This window comes from Protomyctophum bolini (assembly GCF_963924005.1).
Source record: "Protomyctophum bolini genome assembly, chromosome: 20".
Lineage (NCBI taxonomy): Eukaryota > Metazoa > Chordata > Actinopteri > Myctophiformes > Myctophidae > Protomyctophum > Protomyctophum bolini.
Window position 1 is genome coordinate 1,052,793 of NC_137881.1, and position 22,549 is coordinate 1,075,341.

At 41.5% G+C, this 22,549-nt stretch overlaps 1 protein-coding gene across 1 annotated transcript; it reads right to left on the reverse strand.

Annotated features, from left to right (window-relative positions):
- Positions 1 to 3,737: 3,737 nt before the first annotated feature.
- On the reverse strand, positions 3,738 to 14,160 carry LOC308335880 (uncharacterized protein; the record flags this gene model as incomplete). Its single annotated transcript, XM_080793099.1, has 6 exons — positions 13,970 to 14,160; positions 13,206 to 13,292; positions 7,542 to 7,580; positions 6,649 to 6,810; positions 4,984 to 5,067; positions 3,738 to 4,268 (listed from the first exon to the last, which is right to left on the reverse strand). The coding sequence occupies exons 1-6, from the start codon at positions 14,078 to 14,080 to the stop codon at positions 3,738 to 3,740; spliced, it is 1,014 nt and encodes a 337-aa protein (XP_080649225.1). The 5' UTR covers positions 14,081 to 14,160.
- Positions 14,161 to 22,549: the final 8,389 nt, after the last annotated feature.

Below are 22,549 nucleotides of genomic sequence, written 5' to 3' on the forward strand. Positions count from 1 at the left end.
CCACACTAAGTGTGGTCTGTGCAACCACACTAAGTGTGGTCTGTGCAACCACACTAAGTGTGGTCTGTGCAACCACACTAAGTGTGGTCTGTGCAACCACACTTGCAATTTTCACACCCATCTGGGCAGAAATGGACAGAGATAACATGGGCATAATATTACTAGAGTGGAGATGCACCTTGACACTTATTGTTTACAAATCACCTGCAGTCCAGAAGTGGTGCCATTCTGACCATTAACTACGACAGCCATTAGAAAGATGACCCCAATCACAACGTAATATTAACTATGAATGAATAAGTCACAATGTAATAATATTCCCTGGTGGAGCCGTTGCCCCCCATGACCCGACTACGGATAAGCGGTTGAAGATGGACGGAGATGGACAACGTAATATTATTATATGACCCACGACTCATTACAGCAAATGTGAATGTCCTTAGCCTTACCCTGTAAACCCCCCCCCCCCCCCGGTTTTCACGCTCAGCACAAGGGCGCATGGACGAGCTGGAGAGCCGCATGGAGACCAGCGTGGCCATGGTGGACAAATACTACCACATCGAGCTGACGAAGACGCCTCCTCCACTGCAGAAGATGCAGCTCAAGGATCTAATGAATGGTGAACTATAATCAATATTTAATAGCCAATCGGCATATTATGCAGCATATTGCTACAGTATGTCTTTACTCATTTATTTATGTCCCTTGATTCACTTAATTAATTAAGGTCTGAGCGTGAAAGAGTTCTTTGACAGAGTTGAAACTGGTTCGTTTTCCAACCCGAGTGACGTCTCCATTGCGGTGAAGGTGAGTTTGTACCTTTTTAAAGTAACTATTCTAAAGGCACATTAATTCCACTCACATTAGTTCCAAAATATTCTAACTTCGACTTCAAACTGTTAAAACTGGTTTTTATCTCGTTTCGATTTATTGTAGAACTCTATTTACTCTGGCCTGTGTGTAACAGTTCCCTGTCCACACCCCAATTACTGGGTCATTGATTATCCCCTGTTACTGTGTCATTGATTATCCCCTGTTACTGGGTCATTGATTATCCCCTGTTACTGTGTCATTGATTATCCCCTGTTACTGGGTCATTGATTATCCCCTGTTACTGGGTCATTGATTATCCCCTGTGACGACTTCTTGAAATGTGCTATAAAAATAAATAAATCATTAAACGCTATAGTTATACTTTACATGAGCAAGCCCTGTTTTTCCTGCGAAATCACTTTAGTTTGTGATATTCCTTGCTTTTACAGTATTAAATGGTTTAAGTGACCCAAAATAAAGAAAGGTCACTACAAAATCCTAGAAGGCAAATTATAGATGTACCTTGGTGACGACAGCGGCCTTGTGGAGGAGACGGGACCCCCAGATTGACACCACTTAGCCCGCAGACCCCCATTTAACCCATTCTGAACGGGCACCCATTTTGGTGTTAGCATCATGTTATGCTTTACCTATTGAAAAATAGCAGATCTACAAGCTCATATGGCGCCACCGAGTGGCGCGATACGAGCTTGTAGGTCTGCTATTTTTGAAAAATTCGAAGAACGACTGACATTTTTAGAATCTGATCTCAGGTCAGAATGGGTTCATCAGACCAGTGTGTGTCCAGTGGAAACCTCGTATGAATCTGATCTCAGGTCAGAATGGGTTAAAAACATAATGCCAGGGACGCCCATAAGAGAAACATTTTTTTAACAAACCGTATAATTTCAAGGACCCCCTGACCTGAATTAGGCTACCCTAACGGGTCCAAGGACCCCCTGACCTGAATTAGGCTACCCTAACGGGTCCAAGGACCCCCTGACCTGAATTAGGCTACCCTAACGGGTCCAAGGACCCCCTGACCTGAATCAGGCTACCCTAACGGGTCCATTTATTTGTACACTCCAGAGTTGCAGACCCATATAATAAGGGTCCATTTGGTTCCAAACTATCATTTAGCTGGGGACCCCCTGGAACACCAAGGACCCCTGGGGACCCCCTGGAACACCAAGGACCCCTGGGGACCCCCTGGAACACCAAGGACCCCTGGGGACCCCCTGGAACACCAAGGACCCCTGGTCTTGACACTATAGGGAACCACTGGTGTAGGGCCTAGACCAGTGTGTGTGTGTGTGTGTGTGTGTGTGTGTGTGTGTGTGTGTGTGTGTGTCGCCTAGACTCTAGGCGACACACACACACACACACACACACACACACACACACACAGTCTATTCACTACTGCCCTGTGGACAATAACCAACGAGACGATAGCGTTACGGTCAGTCACTCACAGTCTCCTCTCCCAGTCGGTCCCGGTGGATTTCGATATCGACTCCCAGGACAAGGATGACATTTTGTTGAACCCGGACTACGTATGCTTCTGGACATCTTTGACTACCTCAAACAAAGAGGAGGTTAAAAACTAAAACGCTTGGGGAAATATTTGTGACTAACGTCACGTGTCCTGCTTTTTGTTTTGAAATGTGTTCCTTTGTCCTGTTCATTAGAGGCACAAATAATCCCCCCTTTTTATGTCGGCTGACCTCTTGGAAACGGAGACGTGGGAGTGAGGAGCATTAACCCATTCTGACCGGGCACCCATTTTGGTGTTGGCATCATGTTATGCTTTACCTATTGAAAAATAGCAGATCTACAAGCTCATATCGCGCCACCGAGTGGCGCGATACGAGCTTGTAGGTCTGCTATTTTTGAAAAATTCGAAGAACGACTGACATTTTTAGAATCTGATCTCAGGTCAGAATGGGTTCATCAGACCAGTGTGTGTCCAGTGGAAACCTCGTATGAATCTGATCTCAGGTCAGAATGGGTTAAATATAATATCGCCCGGTGCGATCGTCAACAGCGCTGCCCGTGTCTGCTCGCAGTAACGGCAGCACAGCCTGCATGCCTGTCACTCAAGACGGCCGTGGCCACGCCTCCGTCCCCTTTTAAAGGGGAAAAGGGAGGGACGTCACAGGCAGAGAAATGAACCAGAGAACACAGTATGTATACAGGTCGCGGTGCGTCTCGTTTTCAATTCTTAATTCCGTCTCGAACGAATACACGGACGCCGGTTCCGCTTGTTTGTTGAATTTGCTAAAACATCATTTTTGGGTAAAAACTAAATGATATGCCCAGTCACGGTGCTGCACCTGTGGATTTTTCAAAAAATAGCAGACCTACAAGCTCGTAGCGCGCCACTCGGTGGCGCGCTATGAGCTTGTAGATCTGCTATTTTTCAATAGCTAAAGCATAACATGATGCCAACACCAAAATGGGTTCCCGTTCAGAATGGGTTAATGACACCAAGTTTAAAATAACAACTGAATTCACAGAATATCAATATGAAAAACACCTTATTTCAGATGGTAGTGGATGGAGAGAGAGAGGATTTTTGTCCAACCACGAAACGGCAACCAACGGGTGCAAAGAGGGGCGGGACTGATAAATGGCTTCTCTCTCCTGATTGGCTGACATTTAGTCACCTACCTGAAAAGGTATATCTAATATCTATATATTTACAGATCTGTTACTGAACACTAGCACAATATAGAGCTTTTTGTTTTCTGCTTTTCTTTAAAACCCACGATTTTGTAACCCATTTTTCACCCGGTGAAAAAAAAGTGAGTAAAAAAAAGAAAATAAATCTGTTCAAGCAAAGAAATATCACTTAACATAACTTTAATCTACCGTGCCCCCCCCCCCCCCCCCCAGTCAAGTGAAAAGCAAAAAAATATAAAAACTTAAGACACGACGCAAGACTCGTTCTTAGAGTCTGGAGACGAAGGAGACCCCCCCTCCCCCTCCTCCCCCTCCTCCCCCCCTGTCACTGTGACATCATCACCCTCGTCCTCCAGAGAGGAGGGGCTTGGCGGGGGGAACATCCTGTCCGACTCGGGCGTCTCTGCGGACGCGTCCTCGTACGTGCTCACGCTGTCTGTGTCGTTGTCCAGCAGCCCCCCGTCATCATAGGGTCTCCTCAGCACCGTCTCCTCATCGCAAGGTTTCCTCAACACCCCCTCCCCATCACAGGGTCTCCTCAGCACCCCCTCCCCATCGGTTGGGCTGTCCAGAGCCAGCGTGGCCGACTGCTCAAAGCTCTTACCTCGGGCCATCCTCTGCAGCTTGGTCGGGCTGGAGGGGGACTTTTCGGATTCCAGTGGCGATGAGGCGGCAGCGGCAGAGGTTTGTTGTTGTGTCGTCTCCTCGTCTCCTCCTCCTCCTCCTCCAGGGACCGTGGCGTTCGCTGGAGCCGCAGGTGTGCTGTTCCTCTCCTGCAACAACAAGCAATATGTGAGCCTCAGGCAGGGGACTGGGGTTGACACCAAGGTGTCAGAGGTGCTGGTTTAGGCAGGGGGTTGACACCAAGGTGTCAGAGGTGCTGGTTTAGGCAGGGGGTTGACACCAAGGTGTCTGAGGTGCTGGTTTAGGCAGGGGGTTGACACCAAGGTGTCTGAGGTGCTGGTTTAGGCAGGGGGTTGACACCAAGGTGTCTGAGGTGCTGGTTTAGGCAGGGGGTTGACAAGCTCACAACACATTGCAATGTGACGAGTTGAGAACTTGTAGATCGGCTATTTACATAATAGAGCACAGCTCATGTCCTGTGCCAACCTGCCATGTGTTTTAATTATGTAATCTAACGCACTCTGCAAAGTGCTCTCTCTCTCTCTCTCTCTCTCTCTCTTTCTGTCAGCCTCAGTCTGCACTCTGCAAAGCAAACACAGTCTGTAGATAAAATGTGTTACGCAACAACAGCTGACAAGTAGTCTTACGTGTGGTTTCTGAAATTACCACATACCCGAGTTCTGACTAACTACTTCTATAAATGACCACATAACATACCCGAGTGAGTGACTAACCAACCACTTCCCCACAGTGAGAGACACTGATAAATAAATAATGGGTTGAATGCTTTTAGCCATAATGTCTGACTGTGCCTGCGCATTACTACTAACAAAGTATTGAACCAATGAAAAGCATACAGTTTACCTCTTTGACGGTCTCCATCTCCTCCATCAGAGTGTGAACCAAGGCCTGCAGCTTCCTCCTGGCGTCTCGCTCCCGCGCCAACTCCTACAGAGCGATAAGATAAGATAAGATAAGATAACCATGGCCTCCAACTCCTACCGAGACACGGTGAGGTGACGCCACACAGGGGTTAAAGATAAGATAAGAGACAGAGACACGGTGAGGTGACGCCACACAGAGGTTAGAAAAATAAAATAAAACTCATCTCATTTTTTGTCTCCTCTGAGTCGGTGGTTTTGAACCTTTTCAGGACGCGACTCCCAAAAACAAATCACACCCGACAAGCACGTAGTTTAGGCTTTACGTTCAGTGTGACTCGGTTCCACAGATACATATTGTGTGAAAATAACCAAACTACGTGAGCTTGTAGATCACCTATTTTACCTATACACCTATTTTACAGATTGGACGATTTGGCCAATGTTTGACCCATATAAATAAAGGGCCTTTTGCACATTGAGCAGGGGATGATAGGAAACCTAGAGGTTGAGAACCACATTGAGCAGGGGATGATAGGAAACCTAGAGGTTGAGAACCACATTGAGCAGGGGATGATAGGAAACCTAGAGGTTGAGAACCACATTGAGCAGGGGATGATAGGAAACCTAGAGGTTGAGAACCACATTGAGCAGGGGATGATAGGAAACCTAGAGGTTGAGAACCACATTGAGCAGGGGATGATAGGAAACCTAGAGGTTGAGAACCACATTGAGCAGGGGATGATAGGAAACCTAGAGGTTGAGAACCACATTGAGCAGGGGATGATAGGAAACCTAGAGGTTGAGAACCACATTGAGCAGGGGATGATAGGAAACCTAGAGGTTGAGAACCACATTGAGCAGGGGATGATAGGAAACCTAGAGGTTGAGAACCACATTGAGCAGGGGATGATAGGAAACCTAGAGGTTGAGAACCACATTGAGCAGGGGATGATAGGAAACCTAGAGGTTGAGAACCACATTGAGCAGGGGATGATATTAAACCTAGAGGTTGAGAACCACATTGAGCAGGGGATGATATTAAACCTAGAGGTTGAGAACCACATTGAGCAGGGGATGATATTAAACCTAAAGGTTGAGAACCACATTGAGCACAAAGTGATTTGTGATACTGCCTTCAGGTTGAATAAATCACAGATTGAGCCTTTAACCTTTTGCTTTTATGGAAAACAAAATCTTGCTTTTGCACATCTTATTTATTTATGCGTGTATTTTGGAGGGAGAGCCAGTGCATATTTAATGAGCAGAACACAAACCATGCCTCAAAGATACGTGTACACCGGATTTAGCAATGATGCTAGTTTATAGAGGATTTAGCAATGATGCTAGTTTACAGAGGTGCTCCGGCCAACGATCGCTGAGCGGCGCATTTTCACTCCAAGTGCCTGTCCAGCCCTCTGTCTGGGCCTCGGGTTAGGGTTAAGGTTAGGGTCAGTAACGTAACGTACCAGTCCAGCCTGTCCAGCCTCTCTCTGGGTCTCGGGTTAAGGTTAGGGTCAGTAACGTAACGTACCAGTCCAGCCTCTCTCTGGGTCTCGGGTTAAGGTTAGGGTCAGTAACGTAGGGTTAGTGTTAGGGGTAGGGTTAGTAATGTAGGGTTAAGGTTAGGGTCAGTAACGTAACGTACCAGTCCAGCCTGTCCAGCCTCTCTCTGGGCCTCGGCCAGCAGCTCCTCCACCCCTTCCAGAGTGTCCTGTAGAACGTCCACCTGGAACAGCAGCGTCTCTCTCTCCACCTCCAGGCCTCGCAGCTCCTGGACCACCTCCTCATAGCTGGCCTGGAGGTCCACCTGGAGCACAGAACCACCTGTTAGTACAACACCTCCTCATAGCTGGCCTGGAGGTCCACCTGGAGCACAGAACCACCTGTTAGTACAACACCTCCTCATAGCTGGCCTGGAGGCTGGCCTGGACCTCCACAGGACACAGACCTAACCCTATCCCTGTCCCCCCATTGTGACAATCACGAAACGTCAACCAATGGGTGCAAAAAGAGGGCCACAACCAGCCAGGGGGGCGGGACTTGAATTACTGTGTTCTGCACCACGAATGGAGACTAGGGGACCGCTATGGTTTTATTATCGTGATAAAAGTCTATCACTTCTAGACAGAAACATGGCACTCTTTTAATTGATTTTCATAAGCTTCAGTGTGTGTATGAAATACATGTATTTCCATGTGACTGTGATTTATTGAAGAGGTACAGTCTGACTTTCAGGCTAAAAGGATCACACACAAAAACATCCTGGGGACTTAGTCGTTTCCGTTGTGGTCCTTCCTGTTCAATACAACATGAAGCTGTACCTACCACACACACACACACCACACACCACACATGAGTCATGTCCACAGGCATCTGATCCGCTGCCCACTGGCTGTACTGCAGTGGGTTGGTTCCAGAACGGAACCAACGGTGTGCCATGACTCAGACGAGCCAAGACACATGGCCAGACCCAGCTGTCTACAGACTACAGTACACGTTATCCACAAACTGTTAATATGTGACATAATTATGACTCACCATGTCCGGGAGCTCCAGGTACAGATCTTGATCAGAATGCTAGAAGAGAGAGAGAGAGAGAGAGAGAGAGAGAGAGATGATTAGCTTCTGACGCAACGTTTACATTCTATAGGAATCCTCAACACGCCGTTTATCAACCTAGGGGCCGCAATCTGAATTCAAAGATTTTCCTAGACTCTTTGTCATTGGTCGAGTTGCCTGTCTACTTCTCGATTGGTTAGTCTATGCAGCTATAGTCAAGTCTACCAACCAACGGCAACTGCGATCTACAGCCGTGTCTTTCTCGCGTTACGTCTCGTCCTTTTAATTAAGGATAAACCTGACGCGCTCGAATGCCAATAAATGTGACATAAGCCGACAGTGTCGAGGCAGCGCAAAGTGGGGACCGCTTCTTTTTTTTTTTTGTCATATGGAAACTCACGGCTTACCGCCAACTTAGGCTGTGCAGGGAGGCAATCTAATGTACAGTGAGTGATGTCATAATAAACGTGCATGCAGGTCAGTGACAGAGACATCTAATATACAGTATAATGTCATAAACATGCAGGTCAGTGACAGAGACATCTAATATACAGTATAATGTCATAAACATGCAGGTCAGAGACATCTAATATACAGTATAATGTCATAAACATGCAGGTCAGAGACAGAGACATCTAATATACAGTATAATGTCATAAACATGCAGGTCAGAGACAGAGACATCTAATATACAGTATAATGTCATAAACATGCAGGTCAGAGACATCTAATATACAGTATAATGTCATAAACATGCAGGACAGAGACATCTAATATACAGTATAATGTCATAAACATGCAGGTCAGAGACATCTAATATACAGTATAATGTCATAAACATGCAGGTCAGTGACAGAGACATCTAATATACAGTATAATGTCATAAACATGCAGGTCAGAGACATCTAATATACAGTATAATGTCATAAACATGCAGGACAGAGACATCTAATATACAGTATAATGTCATAAACATGCAGGTCAGTGACAGAGACATCTAATATACAGTATAATGTCATAAACATGCAGGTCAGAGACATCTAATATACAGTATAATGTCATAAACATGCAGGTCAGAGACATCTAATATACAGTATAATGTCATAAACATGCAGGTCAGTGACAGAGACATCTAATATACAGTATAATGTCATAAACATGCAGGTCAGTGACAGAGACATCTAATATACAGTATAATGTCATAAACATGCAGGTCAGAGACATCTAATATACAGTATAATGTCATAAACATGCAGGTCAGAGACATCTAATATACAGTATAATGTCATAAACATGCAGGTCAGAGACAGAGACATCTAATATACAGTATAATGTCATAAACATGCAGGTCAGAGACATCTAATATACAGTATAATGTCATAAACATGCAGGTCAGAGACATCTAATATACAGTATAATGTCATAAACATGCAGGACAGAGACATCTAATATACAGTATAATGTCATAAACATGCAGGTCAGTGACAGAGACATCTAATATACAGTATAATGTCATAAACATGCAGGTCAGAGACATCTAATATACAGTATAATGTCATAAACATGCAGGTCAGAGACATCTAATATACAGTATAATGTCATAAACATGCAGGACAGAGACATCTAATATACAGTATAATGTCATAAACATGCAGGTCAGTGACAGAGACATCTAATATACAGTATAATGTCATAAACATGCAGGTCAGAGACATCTAATATACAGTATAATGTCATAAACATGCAGGTCAGAGACATCTAATATACAGTATAATGTCATAAACATGCAGGTCAGTGACAGAGACATCTAATATACAGTATAATGTCATAAACATGCAGGTCAGAGACATCTAATATACAGTATAATGTCATAAACATGCAGGTCAGAGACATCTAATATACAGTATAATGTCATAAACATGCAGGTCAGTGACAGAGACATCTAATATACAGTATAATGTCATAAACATGCAGGTCAGTGACAGAGACATCTAATATACAGTATAATGTCATAAACATGCAGGTCAGAGACATCTAATATACAGTATAATGTCATAAACATGCAGGTCAGAGACATCTAATATACAGTATAATGTCATAAACATGCAGGTCAGAGACAGAGACATCTAATATACAGTATAATGTCATAAACATGCAGGTCAGAGACATCTAATATACAGTATAATGTCATAAACATGCAGGTCAGAGACATCTAATATACAGTATAATGTCATAAACATGCAGGACAGAGACATCTAATATACAGTATAATGTCATAAACATGCAGGTCAGTGACAGAGACATCTAATATACAGTATAATGTCATAAACATGCAGGTCAGAGACATCTAATATACAGTATAATGTCATAAACATGCAGGTCAGTGACAGAGACATCTAATATACAGTATAATGTCATAAACATGCAGGTCAGAGACATCTAATATACAGTATAATGTCATAAACATGCAGGTCAGAGACATCTAATATACAGTATAATGTCATAAACATGCAGGACAGAGACATCTAATATACAGTATAATGTCATAAACATGCAGGTCAGTGACAGAGACATCTAATATACAGTATAATGTCATAAACATGCAGGTCAGAGACATCTAATATACAGTATAATGTCATAAACATGCAGGTCAGAGACATCTAATATACAGTATAATGTCATAAACATGCAGGTCAGTGACAGAGACATCTAATATACAGTATAATGTCATAAACATGCAGGTCAGTGACAGAGACATCTAATATACAGTATAATGTCATAAACATGCAGGTCAGAGACATCTAATATACAGTATAATGTCATAAACATGCAGGTCAGAGACAGAGACATCTAATATACAGTATAATGTCATAAACATGCAGGTCAGAGACATCTAATATACAGTATAATGTCATAAACATGCAGGTCAGTGACAGAGACATCTAATATACAGTATAATGTCATAAACATGCAGGTCAGTGACAGAGACATCTAATATACAGTATAATGTCATAAACATGCAGGTCAGTGACAGAGACATCTAATATACAGTATAATGTCATAAACATGCAGATCAGAGACAGAGACATCTAATATACAGTATAATGTCATAAACATGCAGGTCAGAGACATCTAATATACAGTATAATGTCATAAACATGCAGGTCAGAGACATCTAATATACAGTATAATGTCATAAACATGCAGGTCAGAGACATCTAATATACAGTATAATGTCATAAACATGCAGGTCAGAGACAGAGACATCTAATATACAGTATAATGTCATAAACATGCAGGTCAGAGACAGAGACATCTAATATACAGTATAATGTCATAAACATGCAGGTCAGAGACATCTAATATACAGTATAATGTCATAAACATGCAGGTCAGTGACAGAGACATCTAATATACAGTATAATGTCATAAACATGCAGGTCAGAGACATCTAATATACAGTATAATGTCATAAACATGCAGGTCAGAGACAGAGACATCTAATATACAGTATAATGTCATAAACATGCAGGTCAGAGACAGAGACATCTAATATACAGTATAATGTCATAAACATGCAGGTCAGTGACAGAGACATCTAATATACAGTATAATGTCATAAACATGCAGGTCAGAGACATCTAATATACAGTATAATGTCATAAACATGCAGGTCAGAGACAGAGACATCTAATATACAGTATAATGTCATAAACATGCAGGTCAGAGACAGAGACATCTAATATACAGTATAATGTCATAAACATGCAGGTCAGAGACATCTAATATACAGTATAATGTCATAAACATGCAGGTCAGAGACAGAGACATCTAATATACAGTATAATGTCATAAACATGCAGGTCAGAGACAGAGACATCTAATATACAGTATAATGTCATAAACATGCAGGTCAGAGACATCTAATATACAGTATAATGTCATAAACATGCAGGTCAGAGACATCTAATATACAGTATAATGTCATAAACATGCAGGTCAGAGACATCTAATATACAGTATAATGTCATAAACATGCAGGTCAGAGACATCTAATATACAGTATAATGTCATAAACATGCAGGTCAGTGACAGAGACATCTAATATACAGTATAATGTCATAAACATGCAGGTCAGAGACATCTAATATACAGTATAATGTCATAAACATGCAGGTCAGAGACAGAGACATCTAATATACAGTATAATGTCATAAACATGCAGGTCAGAGACAGAGACATCTAATATACAGTATAATGTCATAAACATGCAGGTCAGAGACATCTAATATACAGTATAATGTCATAAACATGCAGGTCAGAGACATCTAATATACAGTATAATGTCATAAACATGCAGGTCAGAGACATCTAATATACAGTATAATGTCATAAACATGCAGGTCAGAGACAGAGACATCTAATATACAGTATAATGTCATAAACATGCAGGTCAGAGACAGAGACATCTAATATACAGTATAATGTCATAAACATGCAGGTCAGAGACATCTAATATACAGTATAATGTCATAAACATGCAGGTCAGAGACATCTAATATACAGTATAATGTCATAAACATGCAGGTCAGAGACATCTAATATACAGTATAATGTCATAAACATGCAGGTCAGAGACAGAGACATCTAATATACAGTATGATGTCATAAACATGCAGGTCAGAGACAGAGACATCTAATATACAGTATGATGTCATAAACATGCAGGTCAGTGACATCTAATATACAGTATAATGTCATAAACATGCAGGTCAGTGACAGAGACATCTAATATACAGTATAATGTCATAAACATGCAGGTCAGAGACATCTAATATACAGTATAATGTCATAAACATGCAGGTCAGAGACAGAGACATCTAATATACAGTATGATGTCATAAACATGCAGGTCAGTGACAGAGACAGACAGGACAGGGCTGTGCCGCGCGTGTCCAAACTCATTCCAATGACGTCGTGAGCAATGTGAGTAATTAATGCTTCACATAATCACAGGTTCGGGTTTTCGTTCACTAATCTTGTTGTATATTAAATGAATAAACATTTTAATGATTGCATATACAACTAACACACAGTGACAGTTGCTTGCAAGTTGCATGTGCGTGCGTGTGTGTGTGTGAGTATGAGAGGGGGGGGTGAGGCGGTCAGCAAGGCAAGGAAGGCTTGACTTGATGTAACTATGGTTTCCAAGATCGTACTGCAGTTGTTCATGTCGCAAAAACGAGGGCGAGGCTTGATTCCATAGGGCGTGCCAGATAGATTTCAGCCGTCACATTTATTAACGTCGGAATGAAATTAAGGAAGGATCAGCTGTTTGCGATCACTTTATAAATGCCGTGGCGACGTGGGTGTACTACGAAACCTGCACTCCAATCTGTGGCAGATTTTACACTCGATTGATAAATGAGGGCCAAAGACACTTGTTTACAAGAGGGTCCACCTTGTTCAATTCATCAAAACATTTAGAGACGTACAAATAGACACTTCTATATAGTTAAAGAAAAGAACAGGAATTCATCATAAAGGAAGCAAAAAGGGAAAAGAAACATATACAGTGAGGGGGAAAAGGAGGGGGGGGATTCAGATTCTACGGGGCCAGTCAATCAATCAATCAATCAATACCTGACTGCCACTCCTGGCTCTGGCTGTCCTCTTCAGTGTGTCTGCTCTGCTGTCACTGCGAGTCAGTCTTCTGGAAGGAGTTTCACTCTGGAGGAAGAATAATAGAATATCATTATTAATGATGTTAATTATGAGTCAGTCTTCTGGAAGGAGTTTCACTCTGGAGGAAGAATAATAGAATATCATTATTAATGATGTTAAATATGAGTCAGTCTTCTGGAAGGAGTTTCACTCTGGAGGAAGAATAATAGAATATCATTATTAATGATGTTAAATATGAGTCAGTCTTCTGGAAGGAGTTTCGCTCTGGGGGAAGAATGAAGGGACACGTACGACACAACAACTTAGCTCTGGTCCACAGCAACTATTATTACTCTTAACAACACTATTATTATTATATTATTATAAAGCTTAAACACACACACCACTGACTATTTGAAGCCCTAGTAGTAATGTTAGAGAAAGTATAAACGGGTAAAAACGGATAATTCGTGTCAGGAGAACAGGAAGGAAAACCCCGATGGTTGTTCAAATTAAATATATATCCTGGTTGGTTGAAAGGAGAACAACAACACTGCTGTGGGGCTATCTATCTATCAGACCGATCATTGAAATAAATGTATAAATGGTCTCCCGGTATGACGCCGCTCCGTTCCACACAGTGAGACAGATAAATGATAAATATATGTGTTATATAAGTCAGACAGTCACTAAGCAACCACACCGTGATCTGATCTGATGGACGTGATTTCATATTCTTTTACCTCCGACGTGGTGATAATGGAGCGGAGGGACTCGTCCTCGCTCATTCCCCGAGTAAGAGAGCGTTTCTTCGGCGACAACAACGACCCTCTATCGGCGTTTACCGAATGCATTTTCTGACGGTTTTTTTTTTCAATATAAACACCGCTGTTCTGTTCTGTAACTGTAACGGTCAGTGTTTCTGCTCTCTGATCTTCACCGTTTGATTCAGGAAGGGAGAAAAATCACTACAATGACGTCACCGCCACGCCCTATCAAGATCTCTCTCTACGGAAGCGCAAAGTGGACAGAACTACAAGCGCCAGTGGCCCCGAACTACAGTTCGTAGCCACGTTTGTAGTTCTTTTTCGGAAATGGACAACTCCCATGCTGATGTGATCAATATTAATCCATCAACAAGGAATATTTAATTTGCCCAATCATCATCATCAACTGGAAGTCTCCAGTATCCTCATTGTAGGAATAACAGGGTAGAAAGATATGGCTTTCTTTCTTTCTTTCTGTCTTCAAAACAGTCATAAACCTTTGGCGTAGTCATGGACTCAGACCTTTAATGTAAACAGACGCAGAAAATGTCCATATACTGATATCATATATAAACACATCTTAAATGTATACTATTTAAATAATCCTGTGTGTCTTATAGCATCATTTAAATGCTTTATTCGTAGTTTTAATGTGCAAATTAAACTTTTTTTCAATAATCTAGAGGATACTCTTATTTTGAAGAGATCATCCACCGGAAGTCTTAAATTCGCTCACTAGATTTGCTCACTAGACAGTGCCCGGCGTGCAATGTTTTATTAGTAAACAAACAATATGTTTAGTTTATTAGTTCTATTATCAGTGTTGAATTAATTCAATACTTTAGTTTTATATCAGTTACAATAATATATCTGCACTGTCTGCATTCAGGACGGTAAGACTGCAAATATTAGGCTGAGAGAGACACTCGCTGTAAGCATTGGACCAGGGCTAGGCTACATTGTATCTTCATGTAAACTTAACTCAGCCCAATAACGTTCAGAAACTTAACTTTGGTCCATTCTTTCTCCACTTTAATAATACCGTTCATTAGTCACCTTCACAACGAGGTCAGGACCAGGCCTTTGTGGCCCCTTTTTGCTTCCTTTATGATGAATTCCTGTTCTGTTCTTTAACTATATAGAAGTGTCTATTTGTACGTCTCTAAATGTTTTGATGAATTGAACAATGTGGACCCTGTTGTAAACAAGTGTAATGCTTAATTGGGTCGTCCACTCACAGTTAACAGTCTTTGTATTGAGTTTGTGCTTGAAATGTACTGTAATTCTGCAAACTGTTAATAAATATTTAAATCAATGAGCAACACAGCTAAACTTGTGGGCAGCAGCGCCTCCCTGTGGAATGAATGAGCAACACAGCTAAACGTGTGGTCATCGCCTCCAAACATTCTGCCTATTAATGGCAAATGGTTGGTATTCAACCCTTTGAGTTGTCTCAAAGGTTTGAGTGATTTAAGTATTTATTAACAGTTTGCAGAGTTACAGTACATTTCAAGCACAACTCAATACAACGACTGTTAATTAGCACTACACTTGTTTACAAGAGGGTCCACCTTGTTCAGTTCATCATAACAATTTACAATTCAGGCATTTAGCAGACGCTCTTAATCCAGAGCGACTTACATTAAGCAAGAACAAGAAAGCATGGGAATACATCACATAAAACATTTATCATGAAACATGCGTAAGCTAAGAAAGTAACAGTGGAATATCTATATAATGAAACTATACATATATACTATACTATGCTATATATATGTACTATGACGTGCTATGACTATATACAATGCAATTATAGTGCTGTCTACATAACATGCAATAAGTCTGTATCAAATGCTATCTAAGTCTACATAAATGCTATCTTAGAGACGTACAAATAGACACAATATATTCTGGCTCCAAAACTGGCTCCAAAACTGTGGAATGCACTTCCCATTGCAGTCAGAACTGCAGCATCACTCCCAATCTTCCGCCGTAGTCTGAAAACCCACCTTTTCAGACTCCATCATGGCCCATAGCACTTACCCCACCCCCTTAGATAGCAATTCTGTAGACTTAGATAGCATTTGATACAGACTTATAGCATGTTATGTAGACAGCATAAGTGCATTGTATGTAGTCATAGCACGTCATAGTACATATGTATAGCATAGTAGTATAGATGTATAGCTTATATGTATAGTTTCATTATATTCCACTGTTACTTTCTTAGCTACGCATGTTTCATGATAAATGTCTTTATGTGATGTATACCCATGCTTTTTGTTCTTGCTTAATGTAAGTCGCTCTGGATTAAGAGCGTCTGCTAAATGCCTACATTGTAAATTGTAAATTGTTATATATATAGCCAAAGAACAGGAAACCATCATACAGGAGGTAAACACTGAGCTGGTGCAGGTATGGGCCATATATAATGTCAATAATGGCTTCCCACGGGAGGGGAAAGGAACTGGTTGGAATAACGTGGTTGGAATCTCCTTATTTTCATGTCTAATGGTGGCCCTATAAACTGCATCCATGTGATGCAGCCTGTCAGCTGTCACACTCATTTCTCTCCCTTGAATATTCTGTTAAATTCATTATAGTGGTTTCTATAAGAGAGAGAGAGAGAGAGGAGCACGCCACAGCAGCTCCTCAAATAATGGCATTGAAAAAATACGGTCGAAGCAACGTTTTCTTTCCACGGGCCGACCGACCGTTTGGAATAAACTTCCAATCCACCTTAGACCGGCACCCCCTCCCCCAGATGCTTTTAAAACTCAGCTTAAGACACACTCTTTTAATTTTAGCATTTGGCTGAATCCTTTGATTTTTATCTCACTGTTTTACCTATTTTTCTTTGTTGTCCTTTTATGCATTTGGTGTCTTTTGCATTTTTTGTACAGCATGATTATGCCTTGATTGTTATTAGGGTAGGATTGTTGTTTGATATTTTTTATACTTTGTTGTCTTGTAAAGCACTTTGCGCTGCACTCGTGTCATGAAAGGTGCTCTATAGATAAAGTTTATTATTATTATAATGTGACTAGCGTGTCCTCCATGTCCTCAGGCTGCTCTAGAACGGAGACAGACATCGTCCTCCTGCCTTCTGGAGGAAATGGAAGCTGTTGGAGGGACAGAACCGTCTACGACTGGACAAGCTGTTCTGTGGCCTGGTTCTGTGCTGTGCTGTGAGGGACTGGACCGTCTACGACTGGACAAGCTGTTCTGTGGCCTGGTTCTGTGCTGTGCTGTGAGGGACAGGAGGTCCCTGGAGGGACTCTGGACCGTCTTCGTGCTGAGCGGTTCTGAGAGGTCCCCTGCCATGGAGTTACTGCAGTTACTTTGAGGTAAATCAAACGCACACATTTGGAAGTACATTCACTAAAATCTGCCGGGAGACAACAACAACGCTCCACACGTTTAGGTTTGTTTATTTAGCACGTAGTAGTACTAGTCACGTAGTAATAGACAATAACATATTTATTTTATTTATTATTTATTTATTTATTTATTTGACAGGGACAAAGCTCATTAATCAACATGTCAGTTTTCAACAACAATGTTAGCCAGCCAGAGTTAGCCAAAGCTACATTTCATCTGTAGTCCCTGTTGGGCAGGCTCTTAAAAAGTGAATGATAAAAGAAAGACAGAGTGTAGGGCGCCTGCACACAACACCATGCGTTGATGCCATTTGTGCATATGTGCAGGCACCCAACACTATGCCTGCACACAACACCATGCGTTGATGCCATGTGTGCATATGTGCAGGCACCCAACACTATGCCTGCACACAACACCATGCGTTGATGCCATGTGTGCATATGTGCAGGCACCCAACACTACGTCCATACAAAAACACAATACAATACAGGAACAGATCAACATGGTACAGGGGACAGAACAACTGCAAAGTGAAGTGAGAAATGACACTGAATACTAATTAGTGCTGATAGTTACTCACGATTACAGATTTGAGTTGTTTTTAGCCACCTTTTCAGGTTGAATTAGAAGGTCAGATAGTTGGAAGTCTCTCTTACTTCTGTGGGGAGACTGTTCCAGTGATGGGAGGCTCTGACAGAGACTGTTCCAGTGATGGGAGGCTCTGACAGAGACTGTTCCAGTGATGGGAGGCTCTAACAGAGAAGACTGTTTTACCAAACACACTACGTCTGATTGGCACTCCACAGTCCCCTCTGGTAGTTGCCCTTGTTGTTCTGTCACCACTGTCCCTTCGATCTATGGACTGGTTCAGTGGTGGAGGTGCAAGTCCATTTAAGATCTTAAAAATGAGACAGGCATCTGCAAAGTGTTTGAAGCTGTTAAAATTAAATAAGTTGTACCCATTTTGGCCACTATATGAGGCGTCCTGAAAAATCTAGATATTACTTTCCATTTAAATTCTCTCCAAGTATTCGAGTTGGTTACCAGGTGCGCTTCACTACATACCTCTTCCCACGTATCCGTTGTTACTTCTATACCTAATTCAGCCTCCCATTTCTCTTTTATATACAGTGTATTATTTGGGCAGAGGTCCAAGAAGACTTGGTAGAATTCCTTGATTACCTTGCCATCGCCAAATTCAAATTTGAGCAACAGCTCCTCAATAGGAGTGGGTTTCATGGCCCTCTCCCAGTCCTTATGTTTTGTTAGAAAGTCTCTCAGTTGCAAATATCTGAAAAAAATTGTCCTTGGGAGCCCGAATTCAGTCCGTATCTGTTCGAATGATTTAAGACCATCCTTATTAACTAATTGGTGTATGCTGGTTAGGCCGAATTCTGTCCAATTCCTGAATCCTACATCCAGTTGAGCTGGTATGAACTCCTTTATGTAACCAATATGTGTTAGCGAGGAGATCTGTTTAGGTAGTCCAAATGAAGTTTTTATTTTTCTCCATATTTTTAAAGTAACTCTAGTCCACTCGCTCATTTGGATCTCTTTCAGTGAGGTATCTAGGAAGGGCACAACGTGAAGTGGTTGCGAACAGAGGCTTTTTTCAATATTTAACCATCTAGTATCCTCAGTTTCCTGGAGCCAAATTGTTAATGGTTTCAGCTGTGCCGCCCAAAAATAGTGTCTCAGATTTGGGAGTTTTAGTCCTCCATCCTCCTTAGATAACTGTAACGTTTTTAGCCTCACTCTCGGTCGTTTCCCCTGCCATATAAATTTAGAAATAAGTCTGTCCAATTTGTCGAATATGATTTTAGGAATATCTACAGGTAGCATCTGGAAAGGATAGAGTAGCCTGGGGAGAACATTCATACGTATACTCTCAATTCGACCCAATAGAGAGAGGGGAATTGCCGACCATCGGTTTAAGTCTTCACTAATAGTCATAATTAATTTTTCGTAGTTGGTCTCATATAATTTGTCTAAAGATAGGGGAATAAAAATCCCTAGGCATTTAATACCCTCCTCAGGCCATCTAAACTCACTCTGGATTTTAACTGTTTGTGGTATTTTACTGCTTATGTCCATAGCCATTGTTTTGTCCACATTTATTTTGTAGCCCGAGTAGTATACCCATATTCGGAAATTAACGATTTTAGATATGGGATTGTTGTTGCCGGTTCTAACAGATACAGTAGCATAAGTTGTACTTTTGAACTATGTGGCAATGGTGGTAACGGATGGGCTTTTGGAAGTGTTTTTAATGTCTGTTTGTACAGTGATTCTATGGGTTTTAAAGTTGTCTGATTTGTCCGTGACCAGGTTGTGAAACAGTACGTTATGTGTGAAAGAATCATAGCATGCATGAAGAGTTTAGCTGCATCCGTTGTTATGGTCTTATGTGTCTGAAATTAGATAAATTGACTTTGATTTTGTTGGCTAAATTCTTTACATCAAAGAACAAAAATACAATGCAAGGAAGGGAAGAAACCAGCTGGAATCCTTTCCTGTATGGAAGAGGTCATTGGTTTACACAGATTAAAAGTTCATTAAGAACAATTAATACAAAAGTCTACAAGTTGGCAAAGAGGGGCAGCTGTGCAGTAAATAAATAAAAACACAGACTGCACAAACAACAGAAATAAACAATACAACAGCAAACACAAAAGAAAATATAACGCATCAAAGTAAAACATTTAATCTACAGAGAGGAAGAAATAAGATATTTCTTTAGATGTTTTTTGAATATTGGCCTAAGGATAATGAGGATTTAAGTGAAGCATCTATAGGGAGTTCCATAGATGAGGGCCTCTACATTTGATGAAAGATTGATGTTTGGACGTGCGACAATAGGGTAATTCAAAATGATCTCTTTGCCTTGTGGGGCAGGAGTGAATGTCAGAAGTAACACGGAAGAAATTGTAGCAGATCTACAAGCTCGTAGCGCGCCACCGAGTGGCGCGCTACGAGCTTGTAGGTCTGCTATTTTCGAACGACTGACATAGAAACCAGAAATCAGAAAACTGTCAGGATGTAGAAGAATATTTTTAGAATCTGATCTCAGGTCAGAACAGAATGGGTTGAGGCATTAAGGCCGCCTTGAAAAGACACTTATTCTCTCAGGCTTATGGCATATAGTTTTATGACATATAGTTTTATGACATATAGTTTTATGGCATATAGTTTTTGATTGTTGTTGGTATACATTTTATAAAGCATCCTTGGGTTCATGAAAGGTGCTATATAAATTCAAGCTATTATTATTATTATTATTATTATTAGTGTGTTTGACTGGGGTTTGACTGCATTGCTGGATTCCTACAATGCCTATAATGCTTTGGTGCACTGCCCCTCCTTGTGGGGGGGGGGGGGGGGGGGCGCTCCCTTCTTTTTTCCCCTCTACTCTCAAGTCTCTTCACTGAAAATAGCTGATCTATAAGCTCACACTGCATTACAGAGCACAAACTTGTACATCTGCTATTTTCACCTATTATGGCAATTTTTTGGGAGGTTGGGTAACATGTACAAAGATTGTAAAATATGGAAACCCACACGGTTTCCATAATATGTCATAGTTTGGAACTTCTATGGGTGATTATTTGTCCCGCACGGTTTGATGTGTCATTTGTGAGATTGTTGTGTTTTGCACTTGCCACTTCTGGCCAATAGAGGGCAGTGAAGCTCTACTTGTGAATCACATGCAGTCCACTTGTAGTTGTAGTGAGGATGAAACCTGCTGTTCATCTGATTGGTTCTCAAACTTTTTCATGTCAAGGACCCCCAAATTGACACTAATCAGCCCGCGGACCCCCATTTGAAAAGATATGCCAGGGACCCCCAAAAGAGGAGATTTTTACGGCTCTAGCAGTGATTCTCAACCATTTTAATTTCAAGGACCCCCAGTTTGACATGCATTAGTCTACGGACCCCTAGTTTGACATGCATTAGTCTATGGACCCCCAGTTTGACATGCATTAGTCTACGGACCCCCAGTTTGACATGCATTAGTCTACGGACCCCCAGTTTGACATGCATTAGTCTACGGACCCCCAGTTTGACATGCATTAGTCTACGGACCCCCAGTTTGACATGCATTAGTCTATGGACCCCAGTTTGACATGCATTAGTCTATGGACCCCCAGTTTGACATGCATTAGTCTACGGACCCCCAGTTTGACATGCATTAGTCTACGGACTCCCAGTTTGACATGCATTAGTCTACGGACCCCCAGTTTGACATGCATTAGTCTACGGACTCCCAGTTTGACATGCATTAGTCTACGGACCCCCAGTTTGACATGCATTAGTCTACGGACCCCCAGTTTGACATGCATTAGTCTACGGACTCCCAGTTTGACATGCATTAGTCTACGGACTCCCAGTTTGACATGCATTAGTCTACGGACCCCCAGTTTGACATGCATTAGTCTACGGACCCCCAGTTTGACATGCATTAGTCTACGGACCCCCAGTTTGACATGCATTAGTCTACGGACCCCAGTTTGACATGCATTAGTCTACGGACCCCCAGTTTGACATGCATTAGTCTACGGACCCCCAGTTTGACATGCATTAGTCTACGGGACCCCCAGTTTGACATGCATTAGTCTACGGACCCCCAGTTTGACATGCATTAGTCTACGGACCCCCAGTTTGACATGCATTAGTCTACGGACCCCCAGTTTGACATGCGTTAGTCTACGGACCCCCAGTTTGACATGCTTTAGTCTACGGACCCCCAGTTTGACATGCATTAGTCTACGGACCCCCATTTAATGGCATTTAGCTATCTCTCGGACCCCCAATTTATATTGTAAAATCAATGTTAATTTAACTCTGAGAGTGTACATTTGGTTCCAAACTATAATTTAGCTGGGGACCCCTGCTCCTTAAGGTGGTCCCTTATTGGCCAAGGAATTATCATCTCTCATCATCCTACGTCATCATATACATTTAATAATGAATAATTATCATCTCTCATCATCCTACATCATATACATTTAATAATTAATAATTATCATCTCTCATCATCCTACATCATATACATTTAATAATTAATAATTATCATCTCTCATCATCCTACATCATATACATTTAATAATTAATAATTATCATCTCTCATCATCCTACATCATTATACATGTTAAGATACAATCTTAAAATGACACT